The sequence below is a fragment of the Cryptomeria japonica genome, chromosome 7 (genome assembly GCF_030272615.1).
Source record: "Cryptomeria japonica chromosome 7, Sugi_1.0, whole genome shotgun sequence".
NCBI classification, from domain to species: domain Eukaryota; kingdom Viridiplantae; phylum Streptophyta; class Pinopsida; order Cupressales; family Cupressaceae; genus Cryptomeria; species Cryptomeria japonica.
This window is the reverse complement of record NC_081411.1, coordinates 16,892,346-16,909,560: the sequence shown is the minus strand read 5'-3', so window position 1 is coordinate 16,909,560 and position 17,215 is coordinate 16,892,346. Positions and strand designations below refer to the sequence as shown.

Below are 17,215 nucleotides of genomic sequence, written 5' to 3'. Positions count from 1 at the left end.
ACTACGAATGCTAAATGCTTGAGGATTTGATGAGGAATGTGAGCTCTATTTATAGGAAAAATGGAGCAATGGATGGTTGAGATTGAGTAATCTCAACAAGGGTCGAGATTGAATGATATTCAATCCATGTGAGGGCTTTCAACCCAATCCCAAGATGACAAGTGTCAACATGAGAGGGGTTGAGAGGAGAGGGAAGAAGCATTAAATGCTTGACATGACCTGAGGGTTAACTTGGGAGTTAAGGTCAATGGTTGGGTTGAGTGAATAAATTTATTATCCAAAGGATAATGCTTTTATCCAATGGACAAACTCTTGTGAAAAGGTTAAAGGGATAACCATGGTCAAAGCAACAAATGCTTGAGGAGACACATGAGTCACATGAGGGTTGAGTTAGGGGTCAAAGTCCCTAACCATGGGTGCAAGTGGATTTAACCATAAATGGTCATGTAAGAGCCATTAGTGGTTTGGAAGACTTTGGAGGTTAAATTGTTGAACACACAAAGCATTAATTGTTTTTTATGACTCTAATTTGCTTAGGAATGTGACAATATTTAGGGGATGGATTAGGTTAATTAGGAAGGGTTTAGAAGAATCTAGAAGGGGGTTAGGATTGCAAGTGGGTTTGGTGGTTGAGAGAAAATAGGATTTTTATTAAAATAAAATTCATTTATGTTAATAAATAGGTGCAAGTTGCATTTGTAGGAAAATGCAATTGGGGGGGATAAATGATTTAAATAAATGTTTTATTTAATTTATTTAAAAGATGAAAAGGGTTAAATGAAATAAATAGGATTTATTCATTTAATTGATTGTGAGTTTGGTTTAATGAATTAATTAAAATAAATTGAATAATTTATTTAATTAATAGGAGAATGTTTGAAGAAGAATTAATTAAATATTAATTTAATTAACTGATGGCTAGTGGATTTTTAATCAAATAAGTAGCAAATATTCATTTAATTAAAATGGATAGATTTATGTGACTACAGTACCAATTAAATTTCTATCCTTAGGTCTAGGAACAAGTTCCCAAGTCTCATTCTTCTCAGTCTTATTTAATTCTTCTTCCCTAGCTTTAATCCAGTTTTCATCTTTACATGCTTCATCAACTTTTTTAGGCTTGATCTTAGAAATCAGACAAATTTCTTCTACAATTCTTCTCCTATTCATCACACCTTTACTCTTATCACCAATAATCTAATTCTTTAAATGATTCAATCTCACATACTTTGGAGTTTTACGATTAGCTTGATTTTTCGGTTCTTAAATTCTTTCTTCAACATTAGCATTTGTACAATCTCCTTGATTCTCTATCTTTTCCGGATCAATCTGAACTTTATTCGCATTCAGCATGGCTTTCCTTTATTTGCATTAACATCTTCATCATCTGAATCACATCCGCAAGGTCTCACCTATCTCATATTTCCTTCATCGACCTTCACATTAGCACTTTCAACATTTTTTCTCAGTCTTTTGTTATAACACCAGTAGGATTTACTCTTAGTAGAATAACGAAGAAATATTCCTTCATCACATCTAGCATCAAATTTTCCTAGATCTTCATCTCTTTTAATGTAGCATTTACTTCCAAAAATTGTGAAATATCTAACAATAGGAGAATGACCAAACTATAAGTCAGAAGGGGTCTTACAAGTATCACCTTTCATGCTCACCCAGTTAAGAGTGTATATTGCAGTACTCATGGCTTCTCTCCAATACACATGCAACACATTTCCTTCAATCATCATGGTTCTAGCAGCTTCTTGAACTGTTATATTCTTCCTCTCCACAATTCCATTTTATCGTGGCATTTTAGTAGCAGATAACTATCCCTTAACTCCATGCTCTTCACCATATGCATTAAACTCACCAGAAGTGAATTCTCCACCTCTGTCAGATCTCAGACACTTCAACTTCAATCATGTCTTGGTCTCAACCATAGCTTTGAAAATTTTAAACTTCTCCGTTGCTTCGGATTTCTTCCTTAGTTTAAGAAGCATTTACCGTTCTATCTTAATTAAAAGATTGAAAAAAGAGAACAAGTTTGTATTGTCTCTGGTTCTGATAACAGAGAACATTATTTCAGTTAGAGGCATTATTGCGGATTTTTTTATTCAATGGTATTGAAATGAGATTATTAAAAATCATACTTTAATTGTATTCAACGGTGATGTTAGGACTGCACATATAATGCAGTTGTAAGATCATTGTTGAGTACATTTCTTGATATTGGTGTTTGTGAAGGAAGTTGATTTGAGGTGTAGGGTTATACTCCACCATTGTAAAGTGCTGAAGATTTGAGATTGAATAAAAGAAGACAGGTTCGAGTGGTTTTTAATACCCCATGAGGGTTTTTCCACTCAGGAAATCTTGGTGTTATGCATTGTCATTTGTCTCTCTCTATTTATCTTATATGTTCATGCAATATGTCAAGCTCTGATACTTAATTTCTTTGAGTTGATCATTCAGTTCAATTTGTACCTTTCTATTGCTAAAATTTTCTTGGTCAGTTTGACTAATGATTATAAGTTTGCAATGAACATGTTATGTCAATAAAGCATAAACAAATTGTTCAGTAAATTCTTTTGAACAATTTTATTAAATGCTCTTAAGATGAATTATTTATTTGAGTAAGTGCTTCAGTTGCTCTCACATGTTCAATTCATTTCACTCATGTATTGTGATTAAAAGTCTTACATATGTCTCAAGTTTGTTTTCTTGTGAAATTTTTCTTCACTCTGATTCACCCCCCCCTCTCAAAGTGAATCCAGTTCCAACAAACCAATAGACTATTTGAATCATATGTAAGGAAAACACAGTGCGGAAACGTCTTCCTAACATCAATTCAATAGGGGATTAAGCAAGTATGTCTTTTAAAATTCTTTGCAACACATTAAGACGACACAGATAGATGATTCACATATACAAACACACAGAGAAATCACACCAAGATTTACGTGGGAAAACCCTCACGGGAAAAAACCCACCACCCAACTGCAAGACTACTTTATTTATAGCAAACAGATTACAATAAAGATACAATCTGCAATTACAGATATTCGTTCTCAGATTCTCATAGTTTGGAACTCTGCTATAACATCATGCAGAACACTCAAAACTATAGTCATGCAAGACTACAACAAAGTAGCCTCTCTGCATTCCTTCGTAGTCATTTCGTTCTACTATGATCAGCCCAGACCTATCGTTTCACTCTACTATGCTCAACCACTGTTCAACTTCTCTCACTCCTCACACATCGAGCAAGACAAAACATCTCAGAGTTCCTATCATACTTCAATGACACTCCATGCCTTCTGCTCTGTGCAATTCTGAGCTTCTCACTCATCACAGTATCGGTTACATTTCTGGCAACATATATATCAACCAAGATTGCAATGTATCGGTTAAGTATAACCGTTGTAGAATCCAACGGTCTTCCATTCGTCCAACTGCATTTTGGTTTCCTCTAGCCACTTTGACAGTTAGTTGCTCCAACCACCAGGAAGTATAACCGTCGGTTTTCATTCGTGAGAAACACAATATCCCACATGCACCAGGAAATCAGGTCGCTTCATCTTCATATATACCGACAAGACCATCTTTAGTGTGCAAGTGTTAACCTTTTGGACTCCAGTTCGAGCGCACATCTGCAGTCGATCTCTACTCCATCGACAATTGGGTAGATCACAAACATGTTACTCCGATCTCCTAATGAAACCCGATCACCGAAGGCGACTCCATCAGGTCATCGGCAAGACATATGAAATGTTACCCCGATCTCTGATAACCAAGAGACAATCTCATTGGCCCATTGGAACCAACATTGAGATGTTATCCCGATAAGTCGATCTTCCTTAATCTCCTTTTATGCTCCATCACTTGGTCACCAAACCACAATGGATAATGTTCATACATTTTCATCATGCGATGTAGCGACAGTCATCTGATCATCCCAGACTTTCTCACCAGTTAACCGATCACATGAAGATGGTTTAATCGGCTCATCGGCAAGAGTTACACTGACAACTATTCCATCAGGATAGGTTATGTCGATGACCTAAAGCGGCTTCATCAGGTATCGGCATAAAACCGAACAGGTCCACCCAATAGCCGATGCCAACCCGATTGCCTAAGGTGACTCTATTGGGTTTTGGCATAACATCCAGCAGGATCCTTCGATATTCGATAGCACTCTGATGACCCAAGGTGGATCCGTTGGGTATCGATATAACTCCTAACAAGTTCACCCAATAGTAAATACTACCCCGATGACCGAAGCCAACTTCGTCGAGGACCATTGGGATAACCCAAGACTAGCTATTCTGAGCTCTGTTAGACATAGGAAGGACTTCATCGGGTATCGGTATAGAAGACTAAGACTGCTCCCGGTAGCGGATGCTACCCCGATGACCAAAGCCGACTTCATCGGGTCATCGAGATAACTTCAATCCGGCTAACCCAACACTTGTCCACAACATGTTCATTGGCTAGAGTTACACCGATAGGAAAAATTCCATAGCTTGATACCTTCCCACAAGCTGTTCCATCGGGGTAAGTTACACCGATCAACTCGAACACTGGTCAAGAGATTTCAAGGCATATTTCCAACAATCTCCCACTTGCCAAGGAATCCACTGGACCTGTCTACCATGTCGAACACATACCAACACCATTGAGAACCATGGACTCAAAAAACCCATCAATGTTGATATATCACTCGATCATAAACCATTAGGAAATATAGTTTACCTTGTGCACCACTGAGACACATGCAGAGAAATCTCATCTCATTCATGGACATATCTACCTTCTACCATGCCACTGTCACCGGACACACATAGAAGCTATCCACTGATAAAACCACATACTCTGTCTCCCAGAACACAAACCTCACGATCCTAAGGCTACTCAAATGTACCAACATTAGTCACAAACATAGCTAGAATAGCACCCACAGTAAGTGCTAGTACATCCAACTATACATACCTTCATGGTATAACAAGATAAATTTCAAATCACCCACATATATAGCCTATTACTTACAGTCTCAAACTCCAAGTGCAATGACAGTCACATACATACCAAGAATTTCCCACTGCATAGGTAATGCCAGAATTGAAAAAGATCCTTTTGTCAACATTACATAGAAGTAAATAAAACCTTTGTACCAAGAGCATTCACAATACTCTTTCTTCACCTCTAAATGCTAACTGTGTTATCATAGATGAATGCCTTTCAGTTGAACCTATTACTCATTCCAACTCAGCACCATCTACATTTCCATGTTTCCAAGAGCACCTATAGCTAATCAGCCCATGCTAAAACTTCAAATGCAAAACCACAATATAATGAAGTACCAAACAAATGATCAATGTACTCTAAACACAAAAACAAAACCAAGATCATTGTCAAAATTCCAACTACAAAATCAGGAACTTAAACATGACAACCATGATCTAAAACATCTCTTTCAAAGAGATTACATGCTCTATATGAACATAAACACATTATGTCAAAAAATCTAAATGCATCTCAAGAGTATATGCTAACATAAAAACATTCTAACTAAGAATTAACAAATCTCTACCAAAGAGCCCTTATGAATCCTCAAGATGTTAACATCTCCAATTACATGAAGAAAATTCACCAATACATGATAAATCTACATCACTGCCAAAGACCCAAGGTACCCAGTCTTAATGGCATCATGATTGAATCAGACACCGACAGATGTCTAACTTGCCAAAGCAGCTTAGAAGGCATCTCCATCCTCATTCTGAGAGGACCCAGAATCAGAAGAACCCTTACTTTTCTTCTTCTCTCTGTAATACCCAGTCTTAATGGCATCGTGATTGAACCAAACACCAACAGATGTTTGACTTGCCAAAGCAGCTCAGAAGGCATCTCCATCCTCATTCTGAGAGGACACAGAATCAAAAGAACCCTTACTTTTCTTCTTCTCTATGTAATCCTTCTAGATGTGACTAGCCTACCCACAATTCCAGCACTTCACTTTGGACTTCTTTCCCAGAGTCTTGGAGCTTTCCTCTGACTTGGACTTCGACTTCTTGTCCTCTAGCTTACCTTTAATAGTGAGAGAATCCTTGACCATCTCAGAAGATTTCCTTCAAGTTTCTTCTGACAATAATGAAGCAACCACACCTTCCATTGTGAGCTTGGTTGTTGTACTCCCAATGGTCATTACTAGATGATCCCATGAGTCAGGCAAAGAACATAACAGAAGCATGCATTGATCCTCGTCATCAATCTGGACTCCTACAAAGGTTAACTGAGCAATGATCATGTTGAAAAAATTCAAATGATCTGCAACACATGTACCCTCGTCCATCTTCAGGGAATATAACTTCATCCTCAGGAACAGCTTGTTTACCAGAGACTTTCCCTGATAAATGTCTCCAAGCTTCTTCCATAGAAGATTAGCAGTCTTCTCCTCATTGGCATTCAACAGAACAGAGTCTGCCAAACAGAGTCTGATTAACCCTCTATCTTTTGTATCTGCAAGATCCTAGTCTTCTTGCCTCATGCCTGAAGGCTTTGCATTTAGAATCACAGCACCCCAGAGATCTCTATCAACTAGCAAGTCTTCCATCTTGAGTTTCCACAACTCAAAACTCGCATCATTGAATTTCTCGATCTCCACTCGCCCAGAAGAATTCGCCATCTTAAACTACAAATAAGACAAATAGATGCTCTGCTAAACTCCCACTGAAACCATAACTGACACAACAACAACCCCACCCAACAAGGATAACAAAACAAAATCAGAATCTGATACCACTTGTAAGGAAAACACAATGTGGAAACGTCTTCCTAATGTCAATTCAATAGGGGATTAAGCAAGTATGTCTTTTAAAATTCTTTGCAACACATTAAGATGACACAGACAGATGATTCACATATCCAAACACATAGAGAAATCACACCAAGATTTACATAGGAAAATACTTAAGGGAAAAAACCCACCACCCAACTACAAGACTACTTTATTTACAACAAACAGATTACAATAAAGATACAGTCTGCAATTACAGATATTCATTCTCAGATTCTCATAGTTTGGAACTCTGCTATAACATCATGCAAAACACTCAAAACTACAGTCATGCAAGACTACAACAAAGTAGCCTCTCTACATTCCTTCGTAGTCATTTCATTCTGCTCTGATCAGCCCAGACCTATCGTTTCACTCCACTCTGCTCAACCACTGTTCAACTTCTCTCACTCCTCACACATCGAGCAAGACAAAACATCTCGAAGTTCCTATCATACTTCAATGACACTCCATGCCTTCTACTCTATGTAATTCTGAGCTTCTCACTCATCACAGTATTGGTTACATTTTTGGCAACATATATATCAGCCAAGATTGCAATTTATCGGTTAAGCCTAACCGTTGTGGAATCCAACAGTCTTCCATCTGTCCAACTGCATTTATGTTTCCTCTGGCCACTCTGACAGTTAGTCGCTCCAACCACCAGGAAGTCTAACCGTTGATCTGCATTTGTGAGAAACACAATATCCCACATGCACCAGGAAATCGGGTCGCCTCATCTTCATATATACCGACAAGACCATCTTCAGTGTCCAAGTGTTAACTTTTGGACTACAGTTCGAGCGCACATCCATAGTCGATCTCTACTCCATCGGCCATCGGGCAGATCACAAACATGTTACTCCAATCTCCCAATGAAACCCGATCGCCAAAGGCGACTCCATTAGATCATCGACAAGACATATGAAATGTTATCCCAATCTCCGATAACTAAGAGACGATCTCATCGGCCCATTAGAACCAACATTGAGATGTTATCCCGATAAGCTAATCTTCCTAAATCTCTTTTTGTGCTCCACCACTTGGTCACCAAGTGACAATGGATAACGTTCGTGCATTTCTATCATGTGGTGTAGCGATAGTCATCCGATCATCCTGGACTTGCTCACCAGTTAACCAATCATACGAAGATGGTTTCATCGGCTCATTGGCAAGAGTTACACCGACAACTGTTCCATCGGGATAGGTTATGTTGATGACCTAAAGCGACTTCATCGGGTATTGGCATAACACCGAACAGGTCCACCCAATAGCCGATACCAACCCAATCGCCTAAGGTGACTATCGAGTTTCGGCGTAACATCCAGCAGGCTCCTCCGATATCCGATAGCACTCCGATGACCCAAGGTGGATCCATCGAGTATCGGTATAACTCCTTACAGGTTCACCCAATAGCCGATACTACCCGATGATCGAAGCTGACTTCGTCGAGTCATTGGGATAACCCAAGACCAGCTATTCCGAGCTCTGTTAGACATAGGAAGGACTTCATTGGGTATCGATATAGCAGACCGAGACCGCTCTCAGTACCCGATGCTACCCCGATGACTGAAGCCGACTTCGTCGGGTCATCGGGATAACTTCAATCCGGCTAACCTGATACTTGTCTGCAACATGTTCATCGGCCAGAGTTACACCGATAGGAAAAAGTCCATAGCCTGATACCTTCCCACAAGCTGTTCCATCAAGGTAAGTTACACCGATCAACCCGAACACTGGTCAAGAGAATTCGAGGCATATTTCCAACATCATAGACCACCTAGTGGCACAAATCTGACCACGACACTCATACATATGGAGTCTAAGGCATCTTTTGTTTCCTTTTAATTTGGTTTATTAATGTGGAATGGTTTCATGAGGACTGGTAGTAGGAAGTATTGTTTACTTCATTTTGATTTGGTTTATTACTGTGATTAGTTTCATGGAGGGCAGCAGGTAATAGTATTTTCAATGGTAGAATATGGTGAAGCCTTGTTAATGCATAGCCCTCCACATTGTAGATGGAAACTCAAACCACATATTTTAGATCTTTGGATTGAAACCCCATTCAACATGGAAGCAACCAATAGCTTACTTCATGTGAAACAAACAAAAGTATAGCACATTTTTTTGCTACAGTCTTAAAACCTTCACTTATGATCAGCTTAAGTCACTGAAATGTGACATAAACAAGAAAACTTTCCAGTGCAAGAAGGCTCCAGCATGTACCATACTAGTTCGTTACAATCTTATAATCTCCACTTATGATCAGATCAGATCACTCAAATAAAAGGTAGACTAGAAAACTTTGCAAGACAAGAAACTTACAGCATGTTTGGAATAGAGTATTATTTAAGTCAACTCTAGACATTTGGTGGCTAAAATGTTGTAGGGAAAAGGTGTAGTTGATATGGCTAAATAAAAATCACATAGAAATGATGACCAGTATTAAATGCTTATTTTATTCTCAGCTTTTACCAGGAAAACTAAAAAATTGACTTTGTTATTGCCCAAAATTGTTTACCAGCACTAAATCTCCATTCTTGTTGACTGTGATTGCCATTCATGATCAATCCCACAAATAACAACACTAAATCTCCAGTCCAGTTGACTGCCACTGCCTTCCATGATGAATCACAAAGATAATTAGTAATTGTTTTAGAAGATGAGTAGGAGAAGAATAAACTTCAGTCTAGTCGTCTGCCACTGCCTTCTATGATCAATCACAAAGATAAATGGCACGAGATCTCCATTCTAGTTGATACCATGTACTTTGACAAAATTGATAATTTGTAATTATTTTGCATGATGAGTAGGATAAGAATAAAAGTTGCATAATACCCGTGTGCGAAGTGTTATAATTTTGAAAATGTTCTAGAACAAATTATCAAAGCATACAAATAGAACTTTGTTTTGACCTTACAAATTTAGTGAAGCAAAAGTTGTTATGGGTCATATAATGAGAATTACAATTTAAATTACTTTCCTCAAGGACTCCATTATGTGAGCAATATGCCATTAATTCCATACACCTACTTAAAAATATACTCATCAAAACAGATGACACCACTTTCAACTCAGTTACAGATATGCTAGACAAGTCGGCAACCAAGCATAAATCAAAACAACAGCAACAGAACTGTTAAAATGTAAAATAGCCTTATATTATAAATGAAAACTTTGAACGGAAGCATGGGCACTTCAATGCAAATACTCTCGGAATAATATTTGACATCTCAAGAGATTATTTTCTAGTTAAGCCAAGCATGATTGATTGCATGTCAAAGTCATGTCATCTTCAACATTAGAGAAACTATGTGGTCATCACCATCACACCAAAGTGTGCTTACTTAATTGAACAAGAGAGAAAAGTAGTACAGTTGCTTCTCGGCCTGACCACCTCCATATATTTAGGTGAGTACCAACTCAAACTGCCGCTTCTTCCTCCACTGTCTATGCCCTTCCATTACTGCTTATATAATAAATAGCAAGTTACTTATTTTTCTCAATATCAAGGTTCTGTCACTCCTTGCCATCAGCAGCACGAACCGAACCGAGTTGAACAGGGTAGAAGATCCATAGATGGAAAGATCAATGTCCTGAGCCTTTTCCTTTTCAATTTGTTCCTTGATCCAGAAAAATGTGATCCTAAGGCCATCCTGTCAATACAAATAGCAAGCATTAACTGCATTTTCTAATAGTTTATACCCGCAAGTTGCTTTATTGCATATCAAAACAATCTTAAAATTTATTTGCTTGATTGATCTAGAACTTTACCTTCAGTCTCATAGTTGGAGCCCATCCCAGCTTTTCCTTTATCAATATATTGCCAGAATTCCGACCACGCACTCCCTCTGGATCAGGAATGTGATTAATGCTTTGTCCTCAAAACTAGAAACTATATCAGCCATCTCATTCATGCTAACCATTTCATCACTACCAATATTCACCGGCTCTCTAAAGTCTGATTTTGTCAACCTGGAAAATATGCGACCATGGAAGTTTCCACAATCATTTAGAACAAAAGAAATATCTGATAGCACAAAATTAGATAGAACGAATATGTCCAATATTCATGGTGAAAGAACTATGACTCGGGTACCTCAGGTCCTCAACACATTCATCAATGAATGTAAATGATCGTGTTTGCTTGCCATCACCCCACATCTCAAATGTATGAGTGGATGTTAGTGCCTTCCTGCAAAAAGCAGCAGGTGCTTTCTCACGTCCACCTGTTGGCAAGGTAACCACAATAATTTGAGCATTATTACACAATCCATCATACCACAACCATCAAAGTTAGTCACTTCCATAACTCACCCTTCCATGTGCCAAAGGGACCATAATTGGGTGGAAATGCCCAGTCCTACATTCAATACCGAAGTCCTTGGTGTAGTGTTTGCAATAATTCTGCAGTGGCAAGCTTTTCCAAGCCATAGGCATCTTGGGGCTAGAAACCAACAGATCCAGCAGTTAGCAAACAGTCTCATACAAATTCAGCTATAAATTCCAAATTCTATTTTAACTGTTCACTATTTAGAAAGCATGATACATCTAGAATATTTGCAAACCTCTAGTTATAAAATCAGTTCCTACAGTATTACATCATTGTTTGTGACTCCAGAGGCCTTGTTGTCTGTGAGTTCAAAATTCGGTATAATGTAGCCTTAAAGAAAATCAAGTTGTTGAACTTACTTGATTGGGCTGTCCAATGGAGGAGGTGTAATGAGTTAGCTACCTTGAAGGATAAGAATTACTGTTATTGCAAGGGAAGAAGGGGCACTCCCCAATAATTTCATCTAATAATAAACAAACTACAAAGGCCTTGATGTTCTCTTCAAAGTAGGGGTAAAAAATTAAAATTGGGCACTGCCCTATCCTGTTGGGATGGCTCACTACTATAAATCATTTGCTGAAAATGGAGTTGTTGACATTCCTTGATCGGGCAGCCTAATATGTTGTGAAGAGTTTTGTTTCCTTCTAGGCCAGGGAGGCACCAGCCCCAATATTTTCACGCGAAAACAAAAAGTGAAGACCCTGATGTCTCGTTGGAAAACAAAAAACTAAAATCAGGGCCTGCCCTGCTGCAGTGGCTCAATAATATTCAATATTAGATTGACAATGAGTAAGGAGTAAGGACACAGTCAAATACCACTGAGCATCTATGCCTGCTATCAAATCTACCTTGTTCTCTACATATATTCCAGTTCTTAAACCTTTGAATGCATTCTCTATACAGATTCCAGTCCTAAAGCCTTGGAATTCTGGTCCAAAATTTTGCATGGCACAACTTCAATCAATATTATCGTATGTAATAATTGCAATAGACTCCATACCTCAGTTGGCCAGGCATCAGACTCCTTCAAGCTCACGTTTGCCTCCAACTGCTTAAACTCTGGGTAGATGCATGCACTTGAAGAATAGAAAAACCTGCAAAACAGTCCAATCTTATCAAAGAGAGTTTAAAATTTAAATAATTTTAAAAGATTTCGACTTCAGAGATCTGTATTAATCAAAGATAATTGTACCCACGACTTCACACAGCTCAGAGATCAGCATTAATCAAAGATAGTTGTACCCTCAAATTCATAGAAAATCATACAAATTAGATTAATCACTCAAATCTCAATGCTTTTGTTTTTACCCAGCCTAAAGCTATTTAATAATTTCGTTTACAATGGTTACATTTCACTTACTTCATGAAAGAATAACAACAATAGCAAAGAAATTAAAAAACAGAAAATGTAAACAAACAATAGCAAGAAGAAAAAGTCAATTGACTCAGTTAGTTTGGCTATTATACAGCATACTACGGTTCCGCTCCAGTGTTATAAAGCCGACTAAGTTTTATGTTGTGACGTTTGTACAAATCTTTCCATTGCAAATGGGGACCCCCTTTGTTTTTTTGTTTTATTGAGTTGCATTGCTTTAGGGCTTTGTTTAAGGTTTAGTATGTTTGGTAGTGGTTTTGATTCTTGAAGTTGAGATTTACTATCAAGGATGTGATTAGGTCAATCATCGGAGTCGGGATTTATGAATCAACTTCAGGGCTACGAGTTAAGGACAAAATGCACAATATTGACAATTTTGTATAATGTTTTTCAATATTGTCAAAAATTTGTCAAAATGTAAAAAGTGCAAATAAAAAAATAAAAAAAAAATTCAAATTATCAAGTTGTCAAAATGCAGAAGTTGTCAAATTTGTCAATATGGTCGAAAGGAAAATTTTAATAAGGACATCCATTTTCAAAACAAGGAATGCAATTTAGTGGCTCGTCTAAAACCATCCAAAGATTAAATTCTTTTTCAACATCTAAAGTGCGCTCCAAGGATTGAATTCCTTCCTTGGGTCTCAATTGCACCTAAGCAAACAACTTATTGCAAGAACATATAGAGAATTGCACCCTTCAAGAAAAAAAATTTCTATACACCTTGCAATGGTGCTCTAATCAAATTTCTTGTCCACCTCTAATTTGCACCCCAAACTAGGAGATTTCTTGACAACATAGGAATTGCGCCCTCCAATCATGAAATTTCCTTACAATCATGAAAATGCGCTCAACATGAAAGATGGAGAAACAGTGAGTTTGGTCGGAATTTCTATACCTATGTGCAATCCCGCCCAAAGACGAGAAATTGCTTCCCACCATTCAATTTTCGACCAAAGATATGATCAAATTAACTAAGTAAAGAGGAAGAGCAATAAAGAAGGCGGAATTTCCTCTTCCCTTTGCAATTCCATCCACTCAAAAAATTTCATATCCCATTCTAACATGCGCTCAAGATGAGAGAAAAAGTTGTATTTACATCTTGCGAATTCCACTTCCATGTTGAAATCCTGCAAAAGGAGTGGTGAGTAGGTCAGCGGACATTAAGACGATTTTCATTAATTTTTCAGCAGCCTCCTTCCATTTGGAGCGAATTTCTGATCAACTCATTGAAGCGAACTTGGGAGGCCTGATTTGAGCGAACTTGGAAGACATTTAACCAGGTTTTGAAGTAGATTGTGGACGAAATTATCAGCGGCCTTGGTGCGAATTGTAGCAGACATTGAAGCAACCTTACTATCAGACCTAGAGTGAGTTGTAGCGGGCATTTAAGGAGATTTTGTCCCAGCCTTAAAGAACGAATTGCAATAGATTGAAGCCACTTTCCATCATCATTCAAGGAACAAAGTAGAATTCTTATCAGACTTAATTAGAGCAATCATTCCAACCAAAGGAGAAGTGGAACCATACCGATTGGAAGTGATTTTATCTTCATTTCATCATCTTTCAGGCTCACAGCACCATCTTCAATCAAATTTCTGAATTTTGGAAGAGAAATGGAAGGGAGTAAAAACGAAGTAAGTGTTATTTAAGTGAAACAAAATCAGATTTTCATTCAAATTTTCTTATATATCCAGGTTTTAAACAAGGATGTGGATCATTTTCTTGTGATTTTCATTTGACAAATTTATGAAAAGCCTTTTTACATGCGTTCTAATGCAAGAATTCATCAAATTTTTCAACGAATTCATTCTAATTACTTCTTGCATTTTGCATTGATATGTTTTTCAAGTGATCCTAGCATCCTTTCATTCGTGTAACTTAAACGTGTTTTTCTTTCAAGAGGTAAATGTCGAGTAAAAGAATTAGAGTTGTCTCAAGACAAGCATAAATGAAGAACGACTTTAAAGGAATATTCCCTAAGTCAAGGATTGTCTCAAGATGGAGGAACATGGGTGACACCAACCTAGGATGAATCAACATGGAGGATTTTAAAAGATGAATGTATGGATGTTGATTTTTTTGTAGTCCGGAAGGTGTGTTTGTGGAAGTTGCTTAAGTGCAGCTCATGTTGGATGTTCAACAAGAGGATATTTTCTATTATGTATTTAGAATGTTTCTTAGAGTTGTGAGGTTATTTCCAAGAACGGTTTTATGTGTGGATGGTCTTAGTTGTGTAAGAAAAGTTTCCTTTCTCATGTGTCATGTAAGGAAACTTTCAATTTGCATGTCATGTAAGGAAAGTTCCTTTCCCAAGTCATGTAAGGAATGTTTCTCTTAGGGTGTGTTGTGTGAGGAAAGTTTCACTTATCTTACATAGTTGATGTTTTCATCAAAACGGCTATATATGTAAGATCATTGTAGCAACTAGTATGAGATTCTTTTGAGATTGGAAGATTCGTGAAGTGATTTCTCAAAGGAAAGTTTGCTCTTGAAGCTGAATAGAAGATTCAACATTTTACAGGTTTTTCCCCGCATTGAGGTTTCTTGGGTATATCAGTGTTATCTGTGTTTATGTGTTTGGTTTTTTTAAATTTGCTTTCGATGTTCATTTAGTTAAATAATCCAGAGTATTAATTGTTACAAATCAGATAGTTTATTCTATGTGATATTTGTTGAGCAATTAATCGGTTGTTGGGTTATAAAAATTAATATGGTATCATAGCTCTAAACTCTGAATAAGAAGCCAAGTTTTGTTTCACAAATTTCTTCAGATTTTAGTTTGCAACTTCTTCGAGGGTCTTAGTTTGCAATGGCAACCAGTGTTCGGTATGAGGATAGGCTCGAGGGTGCATCTAACTTCTTACAGTAGAAGGTTCGAATTACATCTATTCTCAAGGAGAATAGGTTGTGGATCTATGCTAGTACAAAAGTGACTCCTCCAGCAAATGATCCTATTGCCCTAGATTCACATGAAATCAAGGAGGCCAAAACTAAGAGGATTATCCTTGATGGGGTAAAAGATCATTTGATTCCTCATCTATCTAGGAAAGACACTACCAAAGAAATGTGGGATACGCTCACAAAACTCTATCAGAGCAACTATCAAAGTCGTAAGATGATGCTCAAGGACAAGTTGCATAGCACAAAGATGTCCAAAGGCAAGAGTGTGACCTCTTACTTGTCCAGATTGACACAGATCAGGGATGAGTTGGCTATTGTTGGAGAGATGATTATTGAAGATGAGTTGGTGCGGATAGCCCTAAATGGATTTTCAAAGCACTGGGAAGTGTTTGTCAAATACATTGTTGGTCGTGATCACCTACTTGACAGTGCAAGGCTTTGGGATGATTTCGTCCAGGAAGAGATTCGTGAAAGCGACCATCGAGGGGGCCAGACAAAGAAGGTTGATGATGAAGAAAATATTGCACTTGCAAGCAAGGGCAAGCAGAAATTCAGTAAAGGGCAAGCTAAAGGGCCATCTTCCAAGGATGGGAAGAAGAAAGACCTAAGTAAGATAAAGTATTTTTCTTGCCATTAGATGGGTCACTATGCTAGTCAATGCCCGAATAAGAAAAACAAGGGTAAGCCGAAGAAGTAAGTTGCAGCTACTACAGAGGTGGAAGAGTTTTCAACGTGGTTTGAGAATGAGTTTTCACTCATTACTTGTCTCTCAAGTTCAATTGCCAACAGTGTTTGGTATATTGATAGTGGGGCTTCTTGCCACAAGATGGGAGTCAGAGAATATTTCACCAAGTTGGAGGAGAAGAAGTTGGATTTCTTCATTGAGCTCAGGGACAATGCCAAGTACCATTCAACTTGTGTTGGCATGGTCAAGTTTCAGAGGGAGTCCGAAAAACCTCTATTGGTGGAGGACATGTTGTATGTTCCTGGAATGACAAGGAACTCAATCTCTATTTCTACTTTGGAGGACAAGGGTTACATCATGACCTTTGAAGAAGGCAAAGTTTATATCCATCCTAAGAAATCCAAGGTAGCAAAAGTGATTGGAGTTGAGCATGGTAGTTTGTTTCGGTTACAGTTTGAACCAGCACATGCATTGATGAGTAACAGTAAAGGGCTTAGAGAACTGTGGCACGGGAGGATGGCTCATCTTCACCATGGAGCACTTAATGTGCTCAAAGAAATAGTAACAGGGCTTCCTAAAATAAAGGTTGATAAGCATGAGGTGTGCAAAGGCTGTGCTCTTGGGAAATATGCTAAGACCAATTTTCTAAGCAGCAATACTAGATCTAAAGAAATTTTTGGATTTGGATCTCATACACTCAGATGTATGTGGGCCCATGTTAATAGGATCCCTGAGTGGATATGAATATTATGTTACCTTTATTGATGATTTCTCCAAGAAGACATGGATATATTTTATGAAGAATAAAGATGAAGTCTTCAGTAGGTTCAAAGAGTTTAAGGCTCTCGTGGAGAACCAAACAGGGAGGAAGATCAAGATACTAAGGTCTGATAATGGAGGTGAGTATACCTCAAATGCCTTCAAAGACTTATGTGCTCAGGAAGGTATCAAGAAAGAGTTGACAGTTTCGTACAACCCTCAACAGAATTTGGTTGTTGAACAAAAAACGAGGCTATAATTGGAGCAACCAAGGCCATGCTTCACTATCAGGATGCGTCTTGCTTTTTATGGGCAGAAGCTTGCAAT

The 17,215-nt window shown here is 38.0% G+C and overlaps 1 protein-coding gene and 1 pseudogene across 1 annotated transcript; one reads left to right on the top strand and one right to left on the bottom strand.

The window, feature by feature from the left end:
• Window positions 1–9,981: 9,981 nt before the first annotated feature.
• On the bottom strand, window positions 9,982–13,704 carry LOC131037145 (GDP-mannose 3,5-epimerase 2-like; annotated as a pseudogene).
• Window positions 13,705–16,270: 2,566 nt separating this feature from the next.
• On the top strand, window positions 16,271–16,873 carry LOC131037144 (uncharacterized). Its single transcript, XM_057969189.1, has one exon. The coding sequence runs from the start codon at window positions 16,271–16,273 to the stop codon at window positions 16,871–16,873; it is 603 nt and encodes a 200-aa protein (XP_057825172.1).
• The last annotated feature ends 342 nt before the right edge of the window (window positions 16,874–17,215 follow it).